This window comes from Amphiura filiformis, chromosome 2 (assembly GCF_039555335.1).
Source record: "Amphiura filiformis chromosome 2, Afil_fr2py, whole genome shotgun sequence".
Taxonomy (NCBI): domain Eukaryota; kingdom Metazoa; phylum Echinodermata; class Ophiuroidea; order Amphilepidida; family Amphiuridae; genus Amphiura; species Amphiura filiformis.
The window spans coordinates 76,362,255-76,388,170 of NC_092629.1; the positions used below are offsets into that span (position 1 = coordinate 76,362,255).

At 39.0% G+C, this 25,916-nt stretch overlaps 3 protein-coding genes across 3 annotated transcripts; 2 read left to right on the forward strand and 1 right to left on the reverse strand.

The window, feature by feature from the left end:
* Positions 1 to 394: 394 nt before the first annotated feature.
* LOC140146638 (uncharacterized) lies at positions 395 to 7,201 on the forward strand. Its single transcript, XM_072168510.1, has 4 exons — positions 395 to 484; positions 4,308 to 4,464; positions 5,268 to 5,426; positions 5,613 to 7,201. The coding sequence occupies exons 2-4, from the start codon at positions 4,357 to 4,359 to the stop codon at positions 5,823 to 5,825; spliced, it is 480 nt and encodes a 159-aa protein (XP_072024611.1). The 5' UTR covers positions 395 to 484; positions 4,308 to 4,356; the 3' UTR covers positions 5,826 to 7,201.
* Positions 7,202 to 11,749: 4,548 nt separating this feature from the next.
* LOC140146636 (histamine N-methyltransferase B-like) lies at positions 11,750 to 20,508 on the forward strand. The gene is made up of 4 exons (XM_072168507.1): positions 11,750 to 11,988; positions 14,960 to 15,198; positions 18,207 to 18,536; positions 19,417 to 20,508. The coding sequence occupies exons 2-4, from the start codon at positions 14,976 to 14,978 to the stop codon at positions 19,764 to 19,766; spliced, it is 903 nt and encodes a 300-aa protein (XP_072024608.1). The 5' UTR covers positions 11,750 to 11,988; positions 14,960 to 14,975; the 3' UTR covers positions 19,767 to 20,508.
* A 441-nt stretch (positions 20,509 to 20,949) lies between these two features.
* LOC140143301 (uncharacterized) lies at positions 20,950 to 21,786 on the reverse strand. The gene has a single exon (XM_072165191.1). It carries the CDS (start codon positions 21,784 to 21,786, stop codon positions 20,950 to 20,952), a length of 837 nt encoding a protein of 278 aa, XP_072021292.1.
* Between the last annotated feature and the right edge of the window lie 4,130 nt (positions 21,787 to 25,916).

A 25,916-nucleotide genomic window follows, 5' to 3' on the forward strand; every position in this document is an offset into this window, starting at 1 on the left:
TAGTGGTAAAACTTAATGAGGTATAGAGTTCATAGGGAGTTTATAATATGAGTTCATCTAATATTATTACAGGGGGCAAAGATTTTTGGCGGGCCGGGGGGGGGGCAAGCGATTTTTGGCGGGCCGAGGGGGGGCGATTTTTGGCGAGCCGTTTGGACATTTTACCATGGGGGGGGGGGGCTCATAATTATTGCACAGCCCTTATTTAAAAGGCGCCCCATGAATGTGTGCCAAAATCGTTCCCCCTCTCGGCTGGCCAAAATTGCTTACCCCCTTTCTGCTCGCCAAAATTTCTTACCCCCCATTTTACCCTCCCCATAATGATTGCACAGCCCCTAAAGAGTTGTGCATCTGAATACGGTACAATGCACTTGACCTCACTCAATACAATAGACATAATGTATCTGTATACCGTTGATCTGTATACTGAATTCATTTCATATTTAATACATGCCGATTGATATGAACGTCCTTCAACATAAAGGTAAGTCATGTATTTATTTTGTATACCGATTCTAAATTATACTAGGCCTAGATAGAAGATCAGCGTTGGAAATAGCTGGTATCGCGTACATGTAGCAAAATGCTACACAATTTTGGAGTTGAGCATTTTTATGCCATAGACTTACACACTGAAGTTGGCTACCAGTATGAGTATGTGAATGCACGATGTACCAGGAGAAAATGAAAGCAAATTTTGCTACGCATAAAAAATGCTTAATTCCAACACTGCATAAGATTATACAAAAATACCTTCTACACTCTCAACATTAAGATCGTATTTATATAAGGGCTGTGCAATAATTATGAGCCCTGGGGAGGGTAAAATTGGGGGGGGGGCAAAGAAATTTTTGGCGAGCCAAAAGGGGGGGCAAGCAATTTTGGCACGCATTCATCGGGCACCTTTTTAATAAAACGCTCTAAAAGGCTTAGGAAAACAGTACGGAAACGCTTAAATATGCAAGCGGGGGGGGGGGGCGACTTTTGGCGGGCCGAGAGGGGGGGGCAAGCGTTTTTGGCGAGCCGTTTGGAAATTTTACCACGGGGGGGGGGGGAAATAATTATTGCACAGCCCCTAAAATATTGGGTGTGCATTATTTTTAAACTAGGCTATCGGTACGGTAATTAGGGGTGGTACAATAATTATGTGTACCACCGGGGTGGTGAATTCTCAAAATGGTCTGCCAAAAATGCTTTGCCCCCCTTTCGACGTGCCAAAAACCTTTGCCCCCCACTTTTTGACGTGCCAAAAAATATTTGCCCCCTCCCTTACACATGCAAGATTTTGGGGAACCCGAATTTAAAACCTTAAATTGTCTTATCATATAATGCGAGCGCAGCGAGCAGGAAATTTTGCATAATGTATTCCTAACGTTTTCCTAAGACTTTTTAGGGCGTAATCTAGAAACGGTACCCAAAATATCTGTGCCAAAAATTGCTTGCCCCCCCTTTCGACCTGCCAAAATCGCTTGACCCCCCCTTTTGACCTGCCAAAAATGCTTGCCCCCCTTTTGGCCTGCCAAAATCTTCACCACCACGTGGGTACACATAATTATTGCACCACCCCTTAGCGTAATTTACTGTTTGTACATGAATGTCAGGGAGTTGTGGCATTTGCACAAACTATAGTATATAGGGTAAAGTGGGGCATTAGGGACCCCCATTTTTAGTTTTCATCAAACGTGACTTTTATTTAATACTTGTTTCTGTTTTTAATGGTTTCACTTGACAGACCTGTTATTCAGCTATGTACAGCAGGAAATATATATATTAGGCCGTATAAAATTAATGTTTTGGTTCTCGTCCAGAGGATTTTCATGAATTGATGAGGGAGGAGGTGTTTTTTTGTTTTGTTTTTTTTCAATGTAAAATTAGCATTGTCAGTAGTTTTCGGTCTTCTCCAACAGTGCTCGAGGAAACGATGAGGCCCTTTTTTTTTTTTTTTTCAAATGTGAGATTCTGAGGATAAACCCCTAGAGTACCACAAAAAGACTTGGAAGTGATGCTTGTTCTCTAATAAACTTATTTATATGTATGAAGATTTCATAAATCATTCCAAAGTCTAAAAAATTGAAAAATCTAAAAAAAAAAAAAAAATCTGACAAATCCCAGAAATTGAGGAGGGAGGGACGAGAACCAAAATATTAATTTTACACGGCCTTATACACTTGTGGTCTTAGTGCAATCTTCAAACAAGCACACCATAAGCTGTAATTTACTAAGAGGCCTAGCGAAAGTGGTGACATCAGTCGGAAGTCCACTTTCAACATGACATTTTTTTCTCTTCAAATCATTTAAGGGGGTACTACACCCCTGGCCAATTTTGTGCCTATTTTTGCAATTTTCTCAAAATTATAGCACATTGGTGACAAGTAAGATATGTATATTATAGGGCAAGGACTACAACTACTGTACTGAAAATTCAGCAACTCAGAGCAAGTAGTTATTGATTTATTGATCAAATATTGGTTTTCCTCATTTTTGACTGGAACTCCACAACTGTTGTCTGTGCTGAAATAAAATGTCCAGTGCAGTAGTTGCAGTCCTTGCCCCTATAATATACATATCTTACTTGTCCCCAATGGGCTATAATTTTGAGAAAATGCAAAAATAGGCACAAATTGGCCAGGGTGTAATACCCCTTAATGAGACAAATAAATCTTGATATATGCTTGCCAAATGTGTACTCTATCAGATGAAACTATCAAAAGTTGTTGATCTATACCTCATGTAGAAAAAAGTATGTTAAATGACGTACTTTATCTAGTCCGAGATACTAAAAAGTACTTTGAAGATGTCTGCCAAGATGTAGACTGGCCCCCAGTCTCGGTTCGAGTCCATCTCTGGATAATGTAACAATAAATAATTTCATAATGCCCTATGAAAAAAAATGCCAAAGTCCCCCCCCCCCCTTATTTTCTTCAATGCCAAAAACCCATTCCTCTTCATCCACAAATCGACGCCACTAATTACACCCACCACAGTCAACCATGCAGCAATATAGAAATATACTCGTATTATAAAGTGAACGTGAAAGTCATGTATTGGGTTGGTTTTTAATGCTATGTAATCTACATTACCAGTCGTTTTCCATGGACCCGAGGGAGGGTCTAGCCAAGATGATGTTTGGGTCAAATTGCGAGGAGCAACTAACATGAGTGTTACATAAGCACTGATCATTTTTAATGAGTAGCTATTATAAACCACTCTTGCAAGGCATATTTAAAATAATGGTCAGGATTCCCTAATATGCATAATAATTACTTGTTTATTGATTGGTACTTAATACCCCATGGTACTTAATGCCCTGCTTTACCCTAATTATAGACAAATACGTATTAAAAGCATTCAATTTTAGACATAATTAGTACTTTCAACATGCTCTCACTTATTATTGCCAGAAATTATTATGTATCACTACAATTTTAAACAAATCTAAAATCTGTCAGGTAAAATATGTTCTATGTACTCTACACGTTTATGTATTTGTTTATATCTGAAAATCGATATACGTAATTATAATGTATCTACTTCATGCTTTCGACGTGAGTTCTCTGTGTGAGATGTGAGGTTTGTAGAATTTGGCTGTGTGTTTATTTGTATAGTATTAAAAGGGCATTTCGTGATCCACAGCATCATCCCCCCACTTTTCTCAAAAAAAGTTGAGATTTTATATTAATGGAAACCTCTGGCTACATAATGTTTATGTACAAAATATTTCTTGCAGATTAATTCGTTTGGCAAAGATATCGTGAAAATTACAACACATTGTCTATGGAGAAGTGTAATACACATAATCATGCATAACTCGCAAACGCAAAATCGGAATCAACTGAAATTTTGGGAATAGGTTTTTTCTTGGATATCTACTGAAAAATGTCATAAAAAGAGGATGCTAGGATCACGAAATACTCCTTTAAGGCATTGTTGCTTTCAGTTGCACCTCCCCCATCAGTGTTTTGCTGTTTATTTGTTATATTGTTGTGTTTTTATGATGGGAAATAAATAAATAAATAATAATTATTATTATTATTACTTTCGGTTGCCGATTAGGCCTGCAGCATGAATTTTCAAGACTGATACCAAACTAGAGCGGTTCTCGGCTTTCCCTGTTCTCGGCATTCGCGGTTCTCGGTACACGTGGCACATCGACATCGCCTGGGAAATAATTACATTGTACAGCAGGGAAACTAAATCAATACCCGGGGTAGAAAATGATGAATATCTCCCGTAATTTTTGCTTTCTAAAGAAGCCAAATATACATTGCAAAATGTAACACACTATTTTCATATTGAATGTTCCACAGGTCTATGCTTCTTTGTGGACTGACAGGACTCTGATGACAGACGACGATCATGGACACAATGCACGCAGACCAGGAGCCTATAGAGGGCGCTGATGATGTACCCACGATGAACTCAGACAAAGAATTTATTATTCCACCCACATTTCACGATGATGAGGTAACAGTTACACTCCTGATAATTTAATTATATGTAATCTTGTAATTGGGAGGGGGCACCCACCGTGACCCACGTGTGAAAGTGGTACGAGTATGTGCTTGCGGAGATTTATAGGGTCCCCTTTACAGGTTCTCTGGCAGTTCCAATGATTTGCATTTGAGGATCATGCTCCAGTTCTTATGCTTTATTTGAGTAAAAGTCCCAAACCTATGTTCAAATTTGAAAAAAAAAGGACTTTCTTAGGACCTCAGCCTATATAATTTGGCCCAATTTTAGTTCACTATACACTAAAAGAAAATATGTTGAAATTTTAGTTCAGAAGCCCCTTTGCCTAAGGGGTCGCTGTGCAATAAGTATGAGCCCTGGGGGGGATGGTAAAATTGGGGGGGGGCAAGAAATATTTGGCGAGTCGCGAGGGGGGAAGCAATTTTTGGCAAACATTTGGGGCGCCTTTTGAATAAAACGCTTTAAAAAGGCTTAGGAAAACAGTACAGATTTTTTGGCAGACCTAGAAGGGGGGGGGAAGCGATTTTTGGCGGGCCAAGAGGGGGTGGGGCAAGCGATTTTTGGCGAGCCGTTTGGAAATTTTACCCCCCCCCCGGGCTCATAAAAATTATTGCACAGCCCCTAATTGAGTGCCTTATCCCGGGCCCTTTAATAATCCAGCACTAATATTTCACGACGATGAGGTATACAATGTAGTGGAAGGGGAGTACGAGTGCCTGATCATTACGGCCAACAGGGCGGGGGAGGGGGGTTCTATGCCATTGTCTATTGAGATCGTCTTTTTTATTTTGCTTTAGACGCATGATGTTCCCCCGGTTGCATATTTGGAGATGTCTAGTAGGTTTGGAGACAAACAGGCGCCGTCAGACAACACAAGTACTCTTGTTGGGGCCGTACTGGTGACTATGTTTTGCTGTACGCCATTTGGAATTATTGCCATCATTAAAACAATGACGGTAAGTCATCTTGAGGTCCTCATGAACATGTTAGTTGGTTTGATGTTACATCCCGAAGGAGAGAAGGAGGAGAAGAGGGGAGGAGGAGGAAGAGCTTCACTTATTGCATCTAGTTGCTATATGTTGTAGGGTCAGTTGTCACCTTTAGAAATTAAACTGTTTTCATTTATTATTCATGTGTTGTAGGGTCGTATCAATCATGCCTATGGGGACGAACATGCTGCAAATGACGCCAACAGGTCCGCGAAGAGATGGATCATAGCCGGTGTCCTGTTCGGTGTACTGGTAGTTGTTCTCTACTGCGTGGGTTTGGGTGTCTACATTCAGCAAATGCTTGACATGGTGCAGCAGCAACAACAGAGCACCAACATTGACGTCAATGACGCTGTTGGTTTATGACTGAGCGTTCCATACAAGACAAACCTACGTTAGCATGCGGCGTGAAACTGTTGACGAACCTTTGCATGTTTTGAACGTGACATTTTCTACTATACACATATTACATGTAGTTGCTTTCGATAGATTTTCGGTCATTGTGATGACTAGTGACTAGACATTCAATCATGCTTACGCCCTCTTGCGGAAGTTCAACGGGACTCATGTTTTACCTTTGACTAATCTTATGTTCAACACACAATACAAAACAAGTCGCTGAGGTAATGAACATGTTTGTAATAATTTATAGTTGTACCACCCAACAACCGGCTTTAAATGCCGGCGCGATGTAACTATAATTTCCCAAGATCCATTGATCCTATTGTGACGGGTCTGTTTCTATCAAGCAAGGTCAAGAATCACCGTCATATTCAATCGATTTATTATAGAATATATTGTAAAATCTAGTAATAATTATTTTTATATATAGTAAATATGTTGACAAAATCAATGTGTTTTTATATCCAAGTAGGCATATTAGGCGGGAATAATATCATGTAGGAAACAAAATGGCACCTATGCCGGGAAGGACTGACCTATGTCAATTCATATAGTACGGCTGCTTGTTTTGGTGTCCATATTTTTGTTTTTGATGCATATTGCTTTTCAAGACCACAAACTTCAGAAATAAGTTTACTAGACCTCTCTCAGCATTGGGCATTTTGAGATATGGCGGGTCAAAGTTCACACAGAGGTCAACATTCAAATTGCTCAAATGCTGTTGAAAAGTTCTCCAAATTGTTCCTCTTGTCATGGCGATCCAGAGAAGTATACTTTACCTATCTGTGACATACCTTTCTGGGGTTATAAGCAAAAAGGTCAAAGTCACGCTTTGACCTCCACAGGGGTCAAAACCTGAAAAATGCTCCGATCTTCACCAAAATAGTCTCAAAATGTTCATCATAGAAAATCCATGCAGAAAAACAATAGTTTGTATATTTGTATATGATGTGTGTAACCATGGTAACATAGCAAAAAAGGTAAGGTCTATTGGATTCAATGGGTGTTGAACTTTGCCACCTTGTTACCATGGTAACAAAGCATCCTAGCTATGGCAAACTATTCTTTTTCTTAGTTGTTTATATAGGAGACGAAACATTTGAGACTATTTTCATAAGAATCGGTGGGGCAGAGGGAGGGTTGTAGTAGTAGGGAAGTGTTCAGACTTTACACCAAAGAAAGCGAAATCTTAGTATGTCAAGTATAACAGAAATACGGTTTCAAACAGTCCTACTTTGACACATCGGTGTTCGAACCGGGATTGTAGACCTGTATGTGCCTACACAGTCTATGGGGCGTTATAACTGTAAATATTATATTAAATTGTCTGTTTCTGTAAATTGCTTTTAAAATAATATATTTTTTTGTAAAACTCGCGTGCACGTTAGAATCCGGACACATGAGCAATGTTTATAGTAATAATCTCGCATTCCATAAAGGTTTATTTAAATATTACAGATTCTGATAGATTTAAAGATGTGTGACCCGATTTTAACGTTCGATGTTTTCTATAATATAAAATACATGGAAGCACAACACCCAAGTCTATACTGTCCATAATACATGAATCTAAACGAAATTGTTTCAGGCTTCAGGTCTATAACTTCACTGGGGTTTATATGAGGGAAATAGGAGATATATTCTGATGCGAAAATCTCAATCCAGTTTGATGGGCACGAAAATGTGTGTGCGTGTAGGTCCTCTATGTGTATGCCGACAAATGAGGACACACGATGACATTTGACTTTAAACCGTAGACAGGCTCTGCAACGGACAGACAGTCCTTCGGAGGTATATGCGTTCGGAGGTGAACACGGGGTGGGGGGGGTCGTGGTGCTGCGTGTTTGTGTGTGGGTGTGTGTGTGTGTGTGGGGGGGTGATTCAGGCCTTGTCGTTTGAGGCGAGCGATGGCTCTCGCTGCGCCACCGCTCGCCCAAACTCGATTTCTAATGAGCGATTTTCCATTCACCATTGGCACTAAATATCACTCGCTGCGAATCCCCCAAAATCAGCCATCGAATAAGCCAATTCAGCATTTAATCGATTCTGTGTCCCCTCCAAGCGGAGAAAGTCACAAATTTTTCCATAAATACTGTTTTAAAACTGTATTTAATTATACCCAAATAAATTGTATGAAAATTCGATATCTGATTAGTAAAGATTGATATTATTTTCTTATGAGAAAGTGAATACCAAACACACATTCAAATACGGCGCCATGATGCAAGATTTTTTTTGGCAGCCCAAAAGTTGGGGGGGGGGGGAGCAGTTTTAAGGAAGGTTATTTGGCACGAAAGGGAGGGGAAATTTTGACACTGTCAAAGGGGGGTGCAAGCGATTTTTGCTAGACCAGTTTGAGAATTGACCGGGGTACACATGATTATTGCACAGCAATAATAAAATATTTGTCACCCCCCCTTGACGCCCAAACGTCTTTTTCCCCTCTTTGACGTGCCAAACCATCTTTGCCCCCCCTTACACATGCAAGATTTGGGAAACCCAAATTTATCACATACTGCGAGCGCGTCGAGCCGGACATTTGAATATTTGAACATGTTACTATCGTTTTCCTATACACCTTTTAAAGGCGTAAAATAGAAATGTGTGCTCAAAACATCTGTGCTCAAGTCCGAATTTTGCAAGCCAACCGATGCAGTTCGATACGCCCAATGTATGAATAAATGCACCTAACAATAAAGTCGCCCAATTGAACAATTGTAGGTGTCAATCGCACGGCTTCATGAATATTGATTGGCAACATTTTCCAATATGTCAGCGCTCAAATCGGACACAATAGAACAATAAACCATTCAGTGCGCTGGTGTAGGCGCTTTCACGCGACTTCCGCTTATTGATAGTATAGCCTGCCTATTAAAGCGTTAATACGCTGTCAGGTCAGTTACCGATTTAATGGCGGAACTCCTTTGTCTCGAACAAAAGGTACCTTTCGATGAATAGCTTGGCGGAAATTGAAATCGGCACAAAGCAACAATGCGTTATGCTCCTCCAGGTTTATTAGCTCCATGGGCATCCACCTCTATTGAAACATAGACCGTGAAGACATGGACGGTCATCTGCAGCAATCCTTTGAAGCTATGATCGTCTCGCCTGAACACAAAGAGAAGATAGTCTTCAAACAAAACCTGCCATCGAATCGATTTATCGTACAAAAGGTCAATAACTCAAGTCTCGTCCACTCAATTGCATTATCAGTCGCAAACCAATGGAATGTTGTGCTATGAGCCTCCATGCACTCAAGCATGACGTGGAGACCACAGCTTACATAACGCAAAGTGAAACTAATTTAATGTCAGAGTTACCCGTATTGTTAGATAAATCGTAACGGTGAATATATGTATTTAAATTCAAACTGAATCAAATAAGCAGTTTTTACCGCACACCGTCGTCATCCCTATATCTTCGTGTTAAAAATTGCCGTGGTAGTACGATAAATCCTCACGTTTTTCAACAACTACGCATGGTGATTTTGAGCTATTTTGTTCGAGATAGGCTGTGCGACTCAGGCTATGCATACAATTTGAGATTTTGAGAGCCGGCCACACTGTTTCTATTCTATGTTTTACGATTTTCGCATGATCAGTATATGGCTGGCCGTAACCGCCACAACGTGGAGCTGCTACGCGTAGCTTACTTTTCGCTTCGCGGAGCTAAATTGACCAATCATGTTAGATCTTTTCATTACGCGGAGCCAGTTGATGCATCATCGTTCCAGAGAGAAAAACTCTTGCCAAAATTAATGTTTACTATGTGGATTTTAAATGAATCGAATGTAAATAAACCACAAACAGTTGTACAGGATCAATACCATTGTTTGATTAGTGTATAGTCAATGTTACCTTGCATGCATGTGCCACGTGTGTGGCGTGTTTGTTTGTTTGTCTACTGTGTCAGGCCAGGATCACTGACACCCACGGTACTGATACTGTCATACTATCACGGTGATCATATTGTTGAATGTTGTTGACTTTAAAATAATCATGATGCAGTCATGTCTACAGTAGAATTCACCACGACCTTTGAAGGACTTAAACCCCATTAAAAGCTATTAAACCAAGATTAAACTCAATGAAAACAGCTCAACTATGTTACATCATATCTTCTCTGGTTAAATACACACTGCACTTGTGTCTGTTTTACCTGTGCAATGAACAATGAGCTGGTATTATAGTTTCAGTTGGGTGAATGAGTATAAAGCGAACGCAAGGTAACAATACTGTCTGGGCTTTTGTTTACGAAATGAGACAATAGTCTGCTTATTGTTAACCAGCGTTCTTGAAAATGAGAAGCATAATGGTTTGCAGACTTAACACGGTTTAGAAATAATTTGTTCATATTTTTTGGTGTTATCTGTCGTTTACATATCCTTCCTAAAACACAAAAGTACCAATATTTCCAAACACCTAAATTAGCTAAAAATTTAGGAAATGTTACAAAACTATATTTTCTAGAATTTCAGAGAATACTTTAAATATTGACTGGTTATTTTTTACACAGTGACGTCATATAGGCAATGGCATAATACTTCTAACATACACTAGGTCACGCGTCAATGGTGAGCGCACTGAGTATTGTGTATAGGAAAACGGGCAGTACCGTAACTACAGTATGTATGGCCTACTACTAGTATGTAAAGTAAATCCGAACTGGTTTGCTGAAGGTCGAATTCCGCAGGCCACGCCGCGCAAGATGTACAAATCAGCTTCCGGCGATACACTGCAGATCGCAGAATTGTGTGCATGGTTTACCACCACTCTGCCTAGCTATATAGTTGTGTACAATACTGTATGAGTTTCTTGTGAGTGCATGTCCATCTTAATAATAAGTCGGTTCGTACTTTTCATAAATTACTTTTTGAATCATAACTATCGTGACCGAGGATATCTTGCAACTACGTGAAGCTCGTCTGGCAAATTCTTAATGACTAAATTCGCTTCACGTAATGAGTAAGTCGTACTTGATTGGTCAGTTTTACCTCCGAGTAATGAAAAACTCTAACATGATTGGTCAATTTGGCTCCACGGAACAAAAAGTCAGCTACGCGTAGCAGCTCCACGTTGTGGCGGTTGCGGCCTACCATATCAGTATCCCATATGATATTTCTATTGTAAGAAAATTTTATTTGTTGTCACGTAAATCACAGGTTTCGTTTAAATGTACTAACTGGAAATTAAATGTACTAATTAGTGAGGGCCGGTATTTTGCTGTGGATATGTTTAACTGCAATTTCGCGGTAAAACATTTGAAATCCTGGGTAAAAATGTTGATAATATTCAACTCTTTGAGAAAATTATTTTATAAAGGAATGCTGGTAAAACCAGGTGCAATACAATGTACATTATTGACACACTATCACGCTCTTTATCTTCGTCAATAATAGAATAATCGATTTCAATCGAATTGAATGCATGAGTTTGTAGTTGACTACTGAGCGACCTAAGCGATCGATTGCTAGCCAATCAGATAGAACTCCTTTTCTTGCGTTCAGTGAAATACCACTCGCCTGTCGCTCACTACCACTCGCCCGTCGCTCACCAACGGAGTATTAAATTTATATTTATCGTATAGGACGTCGACGGTGTGTACCGTGGCATTTCTTGTAACTATAATTGTTTTGTGACAACAGAGTTTACTTTGCAGTCGTAACTGTGTCAGAGACAAAGTATGTACTTCCATTGAATGCCGCTTCTTTCAAACACACTAATCCAACAGGTGCGAGCGAGACGTACATGGTCTCAGCATAATGTGAACTTTCTATAGAATTACGATCCAGATGACCGTCCATCTCTTCACGGTCTATGATTGAAATAAGCTGATTGGTACCGGTACTTCAAACTTAACAATGAATTCAAGCATAGACCGTGAAGAGATGGACGGTCATCTGGATCGTAAGATCGTAATTCTATAGAAATGTCACCCCCTTTAATGGTCAGAGCTCACGCTGGCGCAAAACAGCACGTCGCACTGACCCAGACTGACCATATCGAACACGTGGGCAAAGTATATAGGCTATATACCGCATTAGTGAAATTGAAGCAAAAGACTCTAAATACCAAAATCGGAGGAGATTGAATAGGCATTTATAGTAGACTGCGATATAACGATTTCGGTAAGAACGATTTTAATACTGTAAAATAATGTATAGCTGTAGATACGGTAGATAGGCCTGGAGAGATGGGGGGGGGTAGCTCGAGATACTCTAGCTAAAATACAGGTTTACATTTACTATCTTACATTATCTTGCTGTGTTTCAGCTAGAGCTCCAAACGACAAGCTTCCGGGTTTTTTTGGAGAACAATACTGTTACGTAAGATGAAGAAGAAACCCGCCTCGGAGCCCGCCCTACTCATTATTTCATTGTACTTATTGCAATTTGCCTCCACGCATTACGTAATCAACACAAAGCTTTTGTGAGGATTAGTGAGTGGATAAGAAATTGACAGTGGAGGATACGAAGGACACGCCGATTGTTAGTTGTCAATCATGAATTGCCGCAACGTATTAATATTTTACTGCATGGCATTCCGCAAACACCAAGACAAATTATGCCGTATTTTTCCAAAGATCATCTCATATGAAGTAAGCTGAATGCGATCTGTACTTTTGTAACATTCCGATCGCTTTTGATCACCTATTATCGGCGAATTTGCTTGAAAACACGTGAGTTCATGTTTTGTAAACATAATTAGCATAGACACAAATAAAATTACGATGCAATACAATGCAATTTGAATGCGCAGCAGATCTATAGAAATAAAGTTGCCCGGTTTTATGCAGAATTAGACCCTGTCTGGGGGTGTAATATAGGCTATAGTGTACTGTATACAGGCCAATATCTGCAGTTTAATAACCGCCTACATGTAAATATTAATTATCTTTTTAAAATATCTAGGCTGGATAAAATAACTACACACTGTAAACAAACGCTATGTATATTATAGGGGCAAGGAATCTATAATACTCCCTATTACTTCACTGAAATTTCAGTGATTCAAGACAAGTGGTTCATATGTTAAGAAATGAGGTACATTCTAGTGGTACCTCTTTTCTTATCATAAATAACGTACCGCTTGTCTTGAGTTACTGAAATTCCAGTGTAGGCCTAGTAACTGGATTCCGTACCCCTATAATATACATAACTTTTGTTACCAGTGTGTTAGTATTTTTTGAGAAAAATGCACAAATAGGTACAAATTTCTCAAGGGGTGTAGTACCACCTTAAACACCAGAAAAAAAGATCGACTGAGGCTTCCTTTTATCAATAAAGGTTATCCATGTTCTATAAGCTGCATGTCCTATTAGACTCGCTGAGTCTCATGGACGCCGTTCCTATGTCCTATCAACGACTGCATACCTTGTTTAGGACATTCTAAAGAAGTACCTGCATGTGCAACCATGACTGTTTCAAAATAGCCCGCCAAAGTCATGCAGGTAACTCCGAGGTCGTGCATTGAATTAGTTTGAATGAGGAATACTACGGGAACCAGTGCCTTTTGTTAGAAGTCACACATGAGCGAAGTGGATAACCTCTATAGTTTTCTGTGAGAAATCGAGCAAGTATGCGGCTACTTTGTAAAGAAAGGTGTATCAGCGGTTAATCAATTCCTCCATGTATATCAAAAGCATCTAACGCAAAATTACTATTAATTATTATTGTATTGTTTTATATCACATTGGATATTTATAGTTATACTAGAAGTTGAGAATTAATTGAAACCTAAGGAAGGAACGCCGGAAATCAAAAGTTTAAGTGTGCTATCAATGGAAAACACGGCGCTAGTTCTCTTGTTCGATAACGCTTTTTTACAAATCAATATGCCATGCAATGCCTATTGCTTGGAGCAAACTGCAGCTTTTAAATTGGCATCCTCCTTGGGTTTTTGGACCATTGTGTCTTTCTTGAACGTTTTCAACGATCGAGGTCTTAGATCCCAGCTAAAAGATGCAGCCCGATATAACTGCTGGTTCCAATTGAATACCTGAGTGGAAGAAGGGCCCAACTCCATCGAAACTGTTTTGAGATATTAAGAAAAAACTTAATATTTGGAAAAGTTTTATAGACATAATGTTTTCATCTTCAGGGAACCTTTAATACATGGCCATACATTATTACATACATTCGAAATTATATATGATGTTTCCATGGCAACGGTACAGTAGTTCCGTAAGCAGATGTGTTATAAATAGCTACAGAAATTTGGTAATTACCGGTATCTATTAATTACACAAGTAGAAGCATGTAATATGTTAGCAAGACAGTTTATTGTACTGAAAAGTAGATTTCATGGTGGAACAAAAATTCCTCTTTAACCCAATATTTGTGGAAGAAGGGCCCAACTCCATGGAGTTGGGCCTTTCTTCCATGAAAACCACGATTAAGTGTACGTGGAGTGGATTTTGGCTCATCTTTCACACATAAGGAAGAACAGTCTGCTGGCAATAACATGCTGGGTCTAACTCATTTTTGTTAAAAATTGGAGTTGGGTCCTTCTTCCACTCAGGTACTGTATTCAATTGTGACATACACAGGGGGTGAACATAACTTTTTGCTAGCATAAATTGCAAGGATCTTCCATAGGCCTATTCTAAATAGCTTACATGGGGCTTACATGCAAAATCGGTTTAATATTAAAAAGTGGTCCCTTTGTAAATTTTCTTTATAACTGGGGACAATGTTGTTGCTTTTTCAAATAAGAAGGCGAGAACAGACATTGATACCTGAGTAATCAGGGGCACAGAATGTTTTAGCGAACCGGAGAGGGGAAGGGGTACAAAATGTTCATTGCCGTACCGGATAGCAGAGGGGTACACTAGCCTTAATCCTTCTGGCGCCTTTTTTACCCACAATCCTTCACGTTACCTAAATACAGCGGAGCGGCTATGCGTATGTATTTGAGGACATCAGCCGGAAGTTTTACCCTTTTCAAACCTTTTTTGATGATTGTCAGAAAAAAATTCTTGAATTTCACTATCATTGTCCTCCCTGGCGTAAGGCCTAAATGTTTCCAGTCCCTAATGGTACATTAGATTACGCTCCATAAACCGTTTAAAATAATGTTGTTTTCTCATTTTCTTTTCAGTATCCATTATCCCAAAATGGCATCAAAGAGCACACAAGATAAAGGTGACCTCAAAAGCATCTTCCACGACCCAGATCATTACATCAAATCATTCGGAGTTTACGCTCAGGCGTCGGCGAAATACCAAGTGTTGGCAAATTGGGGCGAAAATGTGTTTAGCGAGGTAGTGGCAAAGAAACTACAATTAAATATAGCAGATGGAGAAGCGTTTAGAGCGCTTGGTGTCGGAGTTGGCTCAGGTATGGATTGAAAATATGATTATTGCACTTTTAAGGTGGTACTACACCCTTGATAAATTTGTGACTATTTTTGCATTTTTCTCAAAAATAATAACACACTGGTAACAAAAGTTATGTATATTATAGGGCAAGGAATCCAGTTACTACACTAGAATTTCAGCGACTCAAGACAAGCAGTACGTCATTTATGATCAGAAAAGAGGTACCGCTAGAATGTAGGCCTACCTCATTTGTTAACATAATGAAGCACTAGTCTTGAATCACTGAAATTTCAATTCCTTGCCCTTATATAAAATATACATAACTTTTGTTACCAGTGTTTAGTTATTTTTGAGCAAAATGCACAATTAGCCACAAAATTTATCAGGGGGTGTAGTACCACCTTAAATGCTGCTATCTACTGAAGATAGCTCATATCAGATGGTGTTAATGTTGCCATCTACTGAAGATAGCTCATATCAGATGGTGTTAATGTTGCTATCTACTGAAGATGGCTCATATCAGATGGTGTTAATGTTGCTATCTTCAATAGCAACATTAACACATGTTAGCTATCTACTGAAGATAGCTCATGCCAGATGCTGTTAATGTTGCTATCTACTGAAGATAGCAAGTTATCTACAGACGATAGCTCATATCAGATGGTGTTAAAGTTGCTATCTATCTACTGAAGATAGCTTATATCAGATGGTATCATTGTTACTATCTACTAAAGATAGCTCATATCAGATATGTTAATGTTGCTATCTACTGAAGATAGCTCATATCAGATGGTGTTAATGTTGCTATCTACTGAAGATAGCTCATATCAGATGGTGTTGATGTTGCTATCTACTGAAGATAGTTCATATCAGATATGTTAATGTTGCTATCTACTGAAGATAGCAAGTTATCTACTGACGATAGCTCATCAGATGGTGTTAAAGTTGCTATCTATCTACTGAAGATAGCTTATATCAGATGGTGTTAATATTGCTATCTACTGAAGATAGCTTATATCAGATGGTGTTAATATTGCTATCTACTGAAGATAGCTCATATCAGACGGTGTTAATGTTGCTATCTACTGAAGATGGCTCATATCAGATGGTGTTAATATTGCTATCTACTGAAGATAGATCATCCGTGCCAGCAGGGAGAAATTCTGGATGAAGCGCCTTCGTACCATCCATCCACACGGTCTCAACATCCAAGAGGGAAACGACTAACTTGTTTTCCATCATCATAATATTTTGCCCCCCCCCCATTTTTTCCCAATTATTTTAAATATATTTTTCCTCCACTTTATTATTTTAGTTTTTGTTTCCTATTTACATCTATCATTTTGTATTATGTTCATGTAGTTGCCATTCATTTTCATATTTCTATTCAGCCCATTGTCTTCATTCATTTTCTTATCCCTCTTACTTCCATTCATGACATCCCACTTCCTGCCCCTAGAAACACTTATGTCTTCTATTGTCTTGCTAATTTCCTTTTCCTTTATGTCCATGTCCCTATATATATGCATGTTTGTTTGTTGTCTTGTCACTCTGCCTTTGATAAAGATCCTGCTAGGATCAAAAGCTCAGGCCCCTAAAACTTTGAAAAGAAGATAGATCATATCAGATGGTGTTAATGTTGCTATCTACTGAAGATAGCTCATATCAGATGGTGTCGATGTTGATATCTACTGAAGATAGCTCATATCAGATGGTGTTAATGTTGCTATATACTAAAGATAGCTCATATCAGATGGTGTTAATGTTGCTATCTACTGAATATAGCTCATATCAGATGGTGTTGATGTTGCTATCTATATCTATTGAAGATAGCTCATATCAGATGGTGTTAATGTTGCTATCTACTGAAGATAGCTCATATCAGATGATGTTGATGTTGCTATCTACTGAAGATAGCTCATATCAGATGGTGTTAATGTTGCTATATACTAAAGATAGCTCATATCAGATGGTGTTAATGTTGCTATCTACTGAAAATAGCCCATATCAGATGGTGTTGATGTTGCTATCTATTGAAGATAGCTCATATCAGATGGTGTTAATGTTGCTATCTACTGAAGATAGCTCATATCAGATGTGTTAATGTTGCGATCTACTGAAGATAGTTCATATCAGATGGTGTTATTGTTGCTATGTAATGAAGATAGCTCATATCAGATGGTGCTAATGTTGCTATCTATTGAAGATAGCTCATATCAGATGGTGTTAATGTTGCTCTCTACTGAAGATAGCTCATATCAGATGTGTTAATGTTGCTATCTACTGAAGATAGCTCATATCAGATGGTGTTAATGTTGCTATCTACTAAAGATAGCTCATATCAGATGTGTTAATGTTGCTATCTACTAAAGATAGCTCATATTAGATGTGTTAATGTTGCTATCTATTGAAGATAGCTCATATCAGATGGTGTTAATGCTGCTATCTACTGAAGATAGCTCACTATGTATATTATAGGGGCAAGGACTACAACTACTGCACTGGAAATTTTGTTTCAACACAGACAACAGTTGTGGAGCTACAGTCAAAAATGAGGGAAACCCAATATTTGATCAATAAATCAATAACTACTTGCTTTGAGTTGCTGAATTTTCAGTACAGTAGTTGTAGTCCTTGCCCATATAATATACATATCTTGTCACCAATGTGCTATAATTTTTGAGAAAAATGCAAAAATAGGCACAAAATTGGGCAGGGGTGTAGTACCCCTTAAAGCCAGTTTAAAAACCCACTTGTACTAGTGGTCTTTCATTGCATATATTTCTCCTTTTCTGCATTATTTGTTTTGTTGCATGTAAAGCACATTGCTCATTTTTGGAAATGCGCTATATTAAGAAATCAACTCAGTCAGTCAGAATGTCTCGAAACTACGAACTTTTGACTTCCCCTCATTTCGGTTTGGCAGGTCACATAATGTCAATGTGTATGTCAATTCATCAATATTTTGATGTGATAAAACAGGCCATCGCGAAATATTTTAACATCTTTTCTGATTTTATTCAATAGGTGAAATGGATACCAAAATGATGTGTAAACTTCGCGACCGTTACCCGCTCATCTCAAACATCGCCGTCGAGCCCGCAGCAGGACAAATTAAACTCTACCAAGACCTAGCAACCAAGATGGCCGTCAAACTCAATGGAATCACCACAGACTGGCGAAAACAGGGGTTAGATGAATTCCGCAGGTCGAAAGTTGAAAGTGGCGACACGACGAAATATCACTTCATCAGTTCAATACATTCTCTGTATTATGTCGATGATTTGGATGACTCTGTGAAGTGGTTGTATGATCAGCTGGAGGATGGTGGAATGATGATGATTATTACTGTCTCAGGTAAATTAAGATGGTTGAGTAACGCGGGGCGTCACTGTCCCCTAACCTTGCATGGCGGCGCCAGGGGATGGTCTTGGGGAATTTTTCCCTGTTCTAGATTCCCCCACGCCCCAGTAAAAATGCAAAACTAAAAACAAAACAAAAACAAAATACGGATGTGTGCCACTCCCCCAAATTCACAATCCCCACTCCCCCGAAAAAAAATGGCGCCGAAGTGCATTCCAAAGTGCACAATCATGTTCCTCTGCATTATGTAGATGATTTCTAGGACTTGGTATAATAAGATGGAACCGCGAACAAGTCGGAAGTTAGGTGCTGATCATTGGTGTCATAGTTACGTAGATATGGAGGGGTAGGATAGGGCTGATGGATATTACTGCTCTAATTCAGAGACAGACTACAAAATATTAAATCAAACAGTGAAAACTATATTCTGTAGTTTAAAAACAAATACAAGTCAAAAGCTGAAGGTAAGTCCAAATAGAACTCGGTAGCAAACAAGACAACAAGCTCAGACCAAAATAAGCTGTGTCTTTACTCTATGAAAGCAAGTTCACTACCAACTTTATATCAGGTTTAACATTTCTGTGGGCCTTGGAACTGGTAATTTTTGGCTATCAAACTTATCCAACTTCTAATGCCTACATTTGCTGTTTTTGCCCCTCCTCCCTCTGTGTACCGTCTAGTCTGTATTTTATCTTTACCCCGCGTCAAGTTGGTGTACCCTGCTCTTTTTCTTTCCGTCTCACGAGAACAGAGACATCGCCTGGGCTCGAACACGCATCGATACACACCGGAGTAGCTCGGAGTCTAACGCCGAACTTCAATGTAAACAGCATTGTCTAAGTTAACTACTTATTCTTTACCATTTCCTTTTCAGATAACAGTGGGTTTTGGCGCCTATGGAATCGCTATAAATTATTCGAAGACCAGCTCTTACGTTTCTGCAATTCCGAACACATTCGCGAGGCATGTTCCAAGCAAAAGATTCCATTCACAAACTACAAGCAGAAATCTCGAGTAGACATCACTGACTCTTTTGAAGAAGGGAATGTAGACGGGCAGCTGAAGGTGGATTTTCTCGCGCATGTTGTGGATTTCCACAGTACCGCGAGTCCAGCATTACAACAAGAACTGCTGGAGTATCTCGGCGGGCCTGAGTGTTCTGAACGCAGAGATGGCGAAGTGTTATTCGACAACGATTGGGACGCGGTAATTGTAACAAAGTAGCTCATAATAACTTTTGATGGGACCAACTACAATTACAGAGAGAGATATAAAGACTAGTTCGCGTTTGAAATTCTGACAACTAGACAAAAATGCCGTTCTGCGCAGGTCGGCAACCAATCACGGCGCGCCTTTGTCCTGACGTCAGAGGCGAACTAGTCTCTTTTTTTTTAATCTCTGTCTTTCATTAGTATAGTTCAGGCCAACCGCCGCGGCGCGCCGGCATATATCGGCAAAATCCCGAAATTGGACATGCATCTACCCTGCAAACACAAATGTTTTAACACGTCTTAACCCCGTGAGAACTACCTGCCGATTGACCAAAATGAATATTGTGTCCAATTATGAACCAATCAAGGAGGGTATTACGTAATAAGATCGTCTGCAAATGCAAGTGAGCATTTCAAGTTCAAGATCAACCAATCAGAAATGCTGTTAGATGACCAGTAGTGTCCAGAGGGTTAAATGTTGCTTCTTTTATTGTTAAAACGTTTGAATATAACATTAAATATCAGGTTATACAAATATGTAACGTTTAATCGTTTAATATGAAAAAGAAAAACACTACAATAAAATGAACAAAAACCACAACTACAGCAACAGTTTCAAATCTTGTCAAAATATAAACGTTTTCTTTGCAAATTAAAAGAAACAAACTTTGTAGTCAATGCATTGAAATAACTATACCCTCTCACTGAAAATAGTTCTTTGTCAAACTTAGGTAAAAGTCATTTAAAACCAAGACTAATTTGAATGATTCTAAATTATCTCTTTCTTCCATGATTAATGTACAACGTCATGTAGATAAGAAATGACGAACTTCCCAGCAAACACAAAAATGTTCTTAAAACGTTATAAGCGTACTATAAAGGCGTTTTGGTTTTAAAGAAAACGTTTTAATAACATTTAAATGTCGGGTTATATAAAGGTCATTAAAACGTTTCACATGTTTTATATGAAAAAGAAAAGCACTACAATAATATTTTTAAAATGTGAAGATGTTATCGCAAAATATTTTGGGGCAAACATTTTTGCAAAATAGATTGTCAACACTTAAATAACATTAGGATATAATTTTGCATCAAGTTTTCTAAAATAGTTTTTGAATGTTATAAACGTTCTATTACCTTTATATAAGCCGACATTTAAACGTATTCTGTTTTTGTAATCATAAGAAATTCAGTGACTAATTTTTTTCGAACATCGCGATGTCATAAAGTCGAGGAATCACGATATGAATGTTGGGTCTCTTGTTGCCATCTTTGTCCCAGCACCGCTGAATCAAATCACGAAGAGCGGGTGGGCAAGTAATCCGTATTTCAGGGCGTACATCTTTCCCAATAGCCCTCTTAATATGTTCTCGACGTTGGAAGTCTTGATACGGGACTTCGCACGATTCCAGTTCCCATATCACAATCCCCAACGCAAATATATCTGCTTTAGCTGGTACCTTAGGTGACAGCTTAGACTCTGTCAACATTTCTGGAGCAGTCCATCTCACAGAACCGCTACCACTTTTGGTACTTGTCGGATCCTTCACAATGCCGAAATCTGTTATCTTTAAGTCATCCTCAGCGGTGATCAATAGGTTTGGCGACTTGATATTGCGATGCAGAACGCCGTGTTCTTGTAGATATCTTATCCCTAGTGCTGACTGGATTCTCCATCTTTTCTTAAGTTCCACGGGAAGTTGAGTTTGCGTCTTAAGATAGTCGTATAGAGAACCCTTAGCTGCATATTCTGTTATTATTACATCATGGGTGGGAGTAACCACATACCCATAATACTTAATGATGTTTGGGTGCTTCAGCGCCTTCAAAAAATGGATTTGTTTCTCGAGCTGTTCCTCTGTACTACTCTCTTGGACCCGGAGTATTTTTTTCGCTGCAGCGTCATTGCCGCGAAAGGTTACCCGATATACTTCGCCACTGCCTCCACGTCCAAGGAGTTCGTGGTACGTAATTTCTTTGTCATGATCTATTGCTGAATCAAACACTATTGAAGGAGAGTCGAACGTAGCCATTGCGTTTAAGAAATCTAAAAAGAGAAAGACAAACAGAGATACTGTTTAATCTGCAAAACGTTCCTTAAAGCCATATTATAACATTTGGTGATGAGAACACCCTCAAAAAGGTTTTTAAATTCTGTTTTTTACACGAATGTAATGTACTTTAGTAAACAAAGATACTCTGCAAAAATAGTCTTTAGGTGCTGTAGTTTTGTCAAAATCCGAGATTTTGAATAAAACGTAGCAACTGTCGTTTTATTATTATGATGGAAATATTAGTCGAACACGTATGCGATAACAGAGTACGTACTAGTACACGGCGTACGGGACATACGTACACACATCAGAGGGTCGTACCGTATTACAACCGCTGGAGTAACATGCATTGACGCTATAGTAGTAAATTCCAATTTTCTTTGCTTTACCTCACTTGTTCGGCTCAAAATTAAACGGGGACATATCTAACAGTATAAGCTAACATTTTATGGAAAATAAATACTATTCTATTTTTCTTTATATCTCACTTTTGAACATGGTCGCTGCATACCATAATGAAACCTTCTATGTCAACAACATGGAAGTCTTCCGACTGTTCCATGAGCCACTCTTCAGTGAAGGCTCACCAGCATTGATCGCCAGTAAAACTGATATTATGAAGGTAGGACTTAAAATTCTCAAATAGCTTTCACCAACTGGAGGCCATGCCTGGACCACAGTATGGTTGCTTTAATTATCTGACCCCGCTGTCCTGAATAGCAGCTTTACAAACTGAGAATAGGGTATAGGTACAAGACATAATCCGAGAACAGTCCACTCCAGCCACCAACTTTCTTCGCTTGACGGCTTGCCTCAATTTTGCTATCTGAAAATGACATAGCCTATGATATTGTACTTTCATTTGGTAAACGAGTTGTCACTCAAAAACTGTGGTGACTGAGTGATGATCCTCTTAGGGGTGGGAGATCCAGGTGCTTCCACTGAATGGACTCATAAGGACTCACTAGCTAAATATGGATGCAACATGTCTCGGCCCTCATTCTAAGTGAGTGTAAAGGAGGTTTGACCCGATTCTGTCAACTGGAATCAATTTTGGGCATGACGATTCGGGGATCCCTCATCTAGAAGACTGCCTGGAATACCCAAATGTTAATGGATTTATGTTGAAAACACTTTCATGAGAGTTGTCATATTTATTATGTGGCTATCTCATCTTTCTTGCGTGGTTCTTTATTCATTATCACTGCCTTTGTACCGACATGATTTCGTTAGTGGTGACGTCAGCAAGTCTTTTGAACCTTGGATGATCTTCAAGGACGCTCATTCCATACTTGAACTCGAAGGGCCAGTTCGCCGCTGCTTTTGAATATCAAGGGCTTCATCACCATTCACAGCAATTTGTACATTGATAAATTGAGGTTTCCCCTTCCTTAGGAATAAATTCCATGATGACACTCTGTTCACTTCTGGTGAATTCAAGGGCAGGCTTTTTCTGCAAGGTGTCTTGCCCATATACAGTGATGCAAAAATCTACTATTTTTGCAGTAATGTTGTGAAGGATCATGCTTTCATAAGACCAAATTCATCACCCCGCGAAAACGTTACATACCATGAAGTTGAACGAACTTATTGACCGCCCCTCGTAGTATTATCATCGTCGCGTATATATATAGAATGTATTGGTTTGCAATCAGATCATCGATGAATAGGATGAACGATGGGCCCCAGTATGTAACCCTGAGGTAAACCAGCATTGATCAGCTTTATGTGCCTGATGATTTGTCATTACTTTGGTAGTCGGTTAAAGAGTCATGGAATGTTCCAGTGAAGTCAAGTGCAGAGAGTTTCAAGCAGGTCCACCGCTGGGAGGGGGAGGGGGATTGGGGGAGGTGAGACACTGGCCCCTCATTCTTAAAATTCAGCAAAATGTGGCTGTTGTCGGCAAAACCATAGGATTGTCGGCAAATTAAAAAAGCTATTCATATAAAAAATAAAATGTGCGGTTGTTACCAACTTCGGCTGTTGTTGTTATACAATATTGTTAATGTTAATGTAAAAGTGGTATTGATGAAGAAGCAATCAGTGATAATGGTATTGATGAAATACCTTTCTACTGCTGATACTAAATTGAAGCAGCTACAGTCTGCACACGTGTATTATATTATGGGCACTGCTTTAATTGATGAAATAGCTATCTAACTATTGCTGATATTGGAGTTACTAATAATGAAAAAAATGTTGAGAAAAATGTTAGTCCCCCACACACCGTCGTCATCCCTATATCTTCGTGTTAAAAATTGCCGTGGTAGTACGATAAATCCTCACGTTTTTCAACAACTACGCATGGTGATTTTGAGCTATTTTGTTCGAGATAGGCCGTGCGACTCAGGCTATGCATACAATTTGAGATTTTGAGAGCCGGCCACACTGTTTCTATTCTATGTTTTACGATTTTCGCATGATCAGTATATGGCTGGCCGTAACCGCCACAACGTGGAGCTGCTACGCGTAGCTTACTTTTCGCTTCGCGGAGCTAAATTGACCAATCATGTTAGATCTTTTCATTACGCGGAGCCAGTTGATGCATCATCGTTCCAGTGAGAGAAGACTCTTGCCAAAATTAATGTTTACTATGTGGATTTTAAATGAATCGAATGTAAATAAACCACAAACAGTTATACAGGATCAATACCATTGTTTGATTAGTGTATAGTCAATGTTACCTTGCATGCATGTGCCATGTGTGTGGCGTGTTTGTTTGTTTGTCTACTGTGTCAGGCCAGGATCACTGACACCCACGGTACTGATACTGTCATACTATCACGGTGATCATATTGTTGAATGTTGTTGACTTTAAAATAATCATGATGCAGTCATGTCTACAGTAGAATTCACCACGACCTTTGAAGGACTTAAACCCCATTAAAAGCTATTAAACCAAGATAACACTCAATGAAAACAGCTCAACTATGTTACATCAGATCTTCTCTGGTTAAATACACACTGCACTTGTGTCTGTTTTACCTGTGCAATGAACAATGAGCTGGTATTATAGTTTCAGTTGGGTGAATGATTATAAAGCGAACGCAAGGTAACAATACTGTCTGGGTTTTTGTTTACGAAATGAGACAATCGTCTGCTTATTGTTAACCAGCGTTCTTGAAAATGAGAAGCATAATGGTTTGCAGACTTAACACGGTTTAGAAATAATTTGTTCATATTTTTTGGTGTTATCTGTCGTTTACATATCCTTCCTAAAACACAAAAGTACCAATATTTCCCAACACCTAAATTAGCTAAAAATTTAGGAAATGTTACAAAACTATATTTTCTAGAATTTCAGAGAATACTTTAAATATTGACTGGTTATTTTTTACACAGTGACGTCATATAGGCAATGGCATAATACTTCTAACATACACTAGGTCACGCGTCAATGGTGAGCGCACTGAGTATTGTGTATAGGAAAACGGGCAGTACCGTAACTACAGTATGTATGGCCTACTACTAGTATATAAAGTAAATCCGAACTGGTTTGCTGAAGGTCGAATTCCGCAGGCCACGCCGCGCAAGATGTACAAATCAGCTCCCGGCGATACACTGCAGATCGCAGAATTGTGTGCATGGTTTACCACCACTCTGCCTAGCTATATAGTTGTGTACAATACTGTATGAGTTTCTTGTGAGTGCATGTCCATCTTAATAATAAGTCGGTTCGTACTTTTCATAAATTACTTTTTGAATCATAACTATCGTGACCGAGGATATCTTGCAACTACGTGAAGCTCGTCTGGCAAATTCTTAATGACTAAATTCGCTTCACGTAATGAGTAAGTCGTACTTGATTGGTCAGTTTTACCTCCGAGTAATGAAAAACTCTAACATGATTGGTCAATTTGGCTCCACGGAACAAAAAAGTCAGCTACGCGTAGCAGCTCCACGTTGTGGCGGTTGCGGCCTACCATATCAGTATCCCATATGATATTTCTATTGTAAGAAAATTTTATTTGTTGTCACGTAAATCACAGGTTTCGTTTAAATGTACTAACTGGAAATTAAATGTACTAATTAGTGAGGACCGGTATTTTGCTGTGGATATGTTTAACTGCAATTTGCGGGTAAAAATTTGAAATCCTGGGTAAAAATTT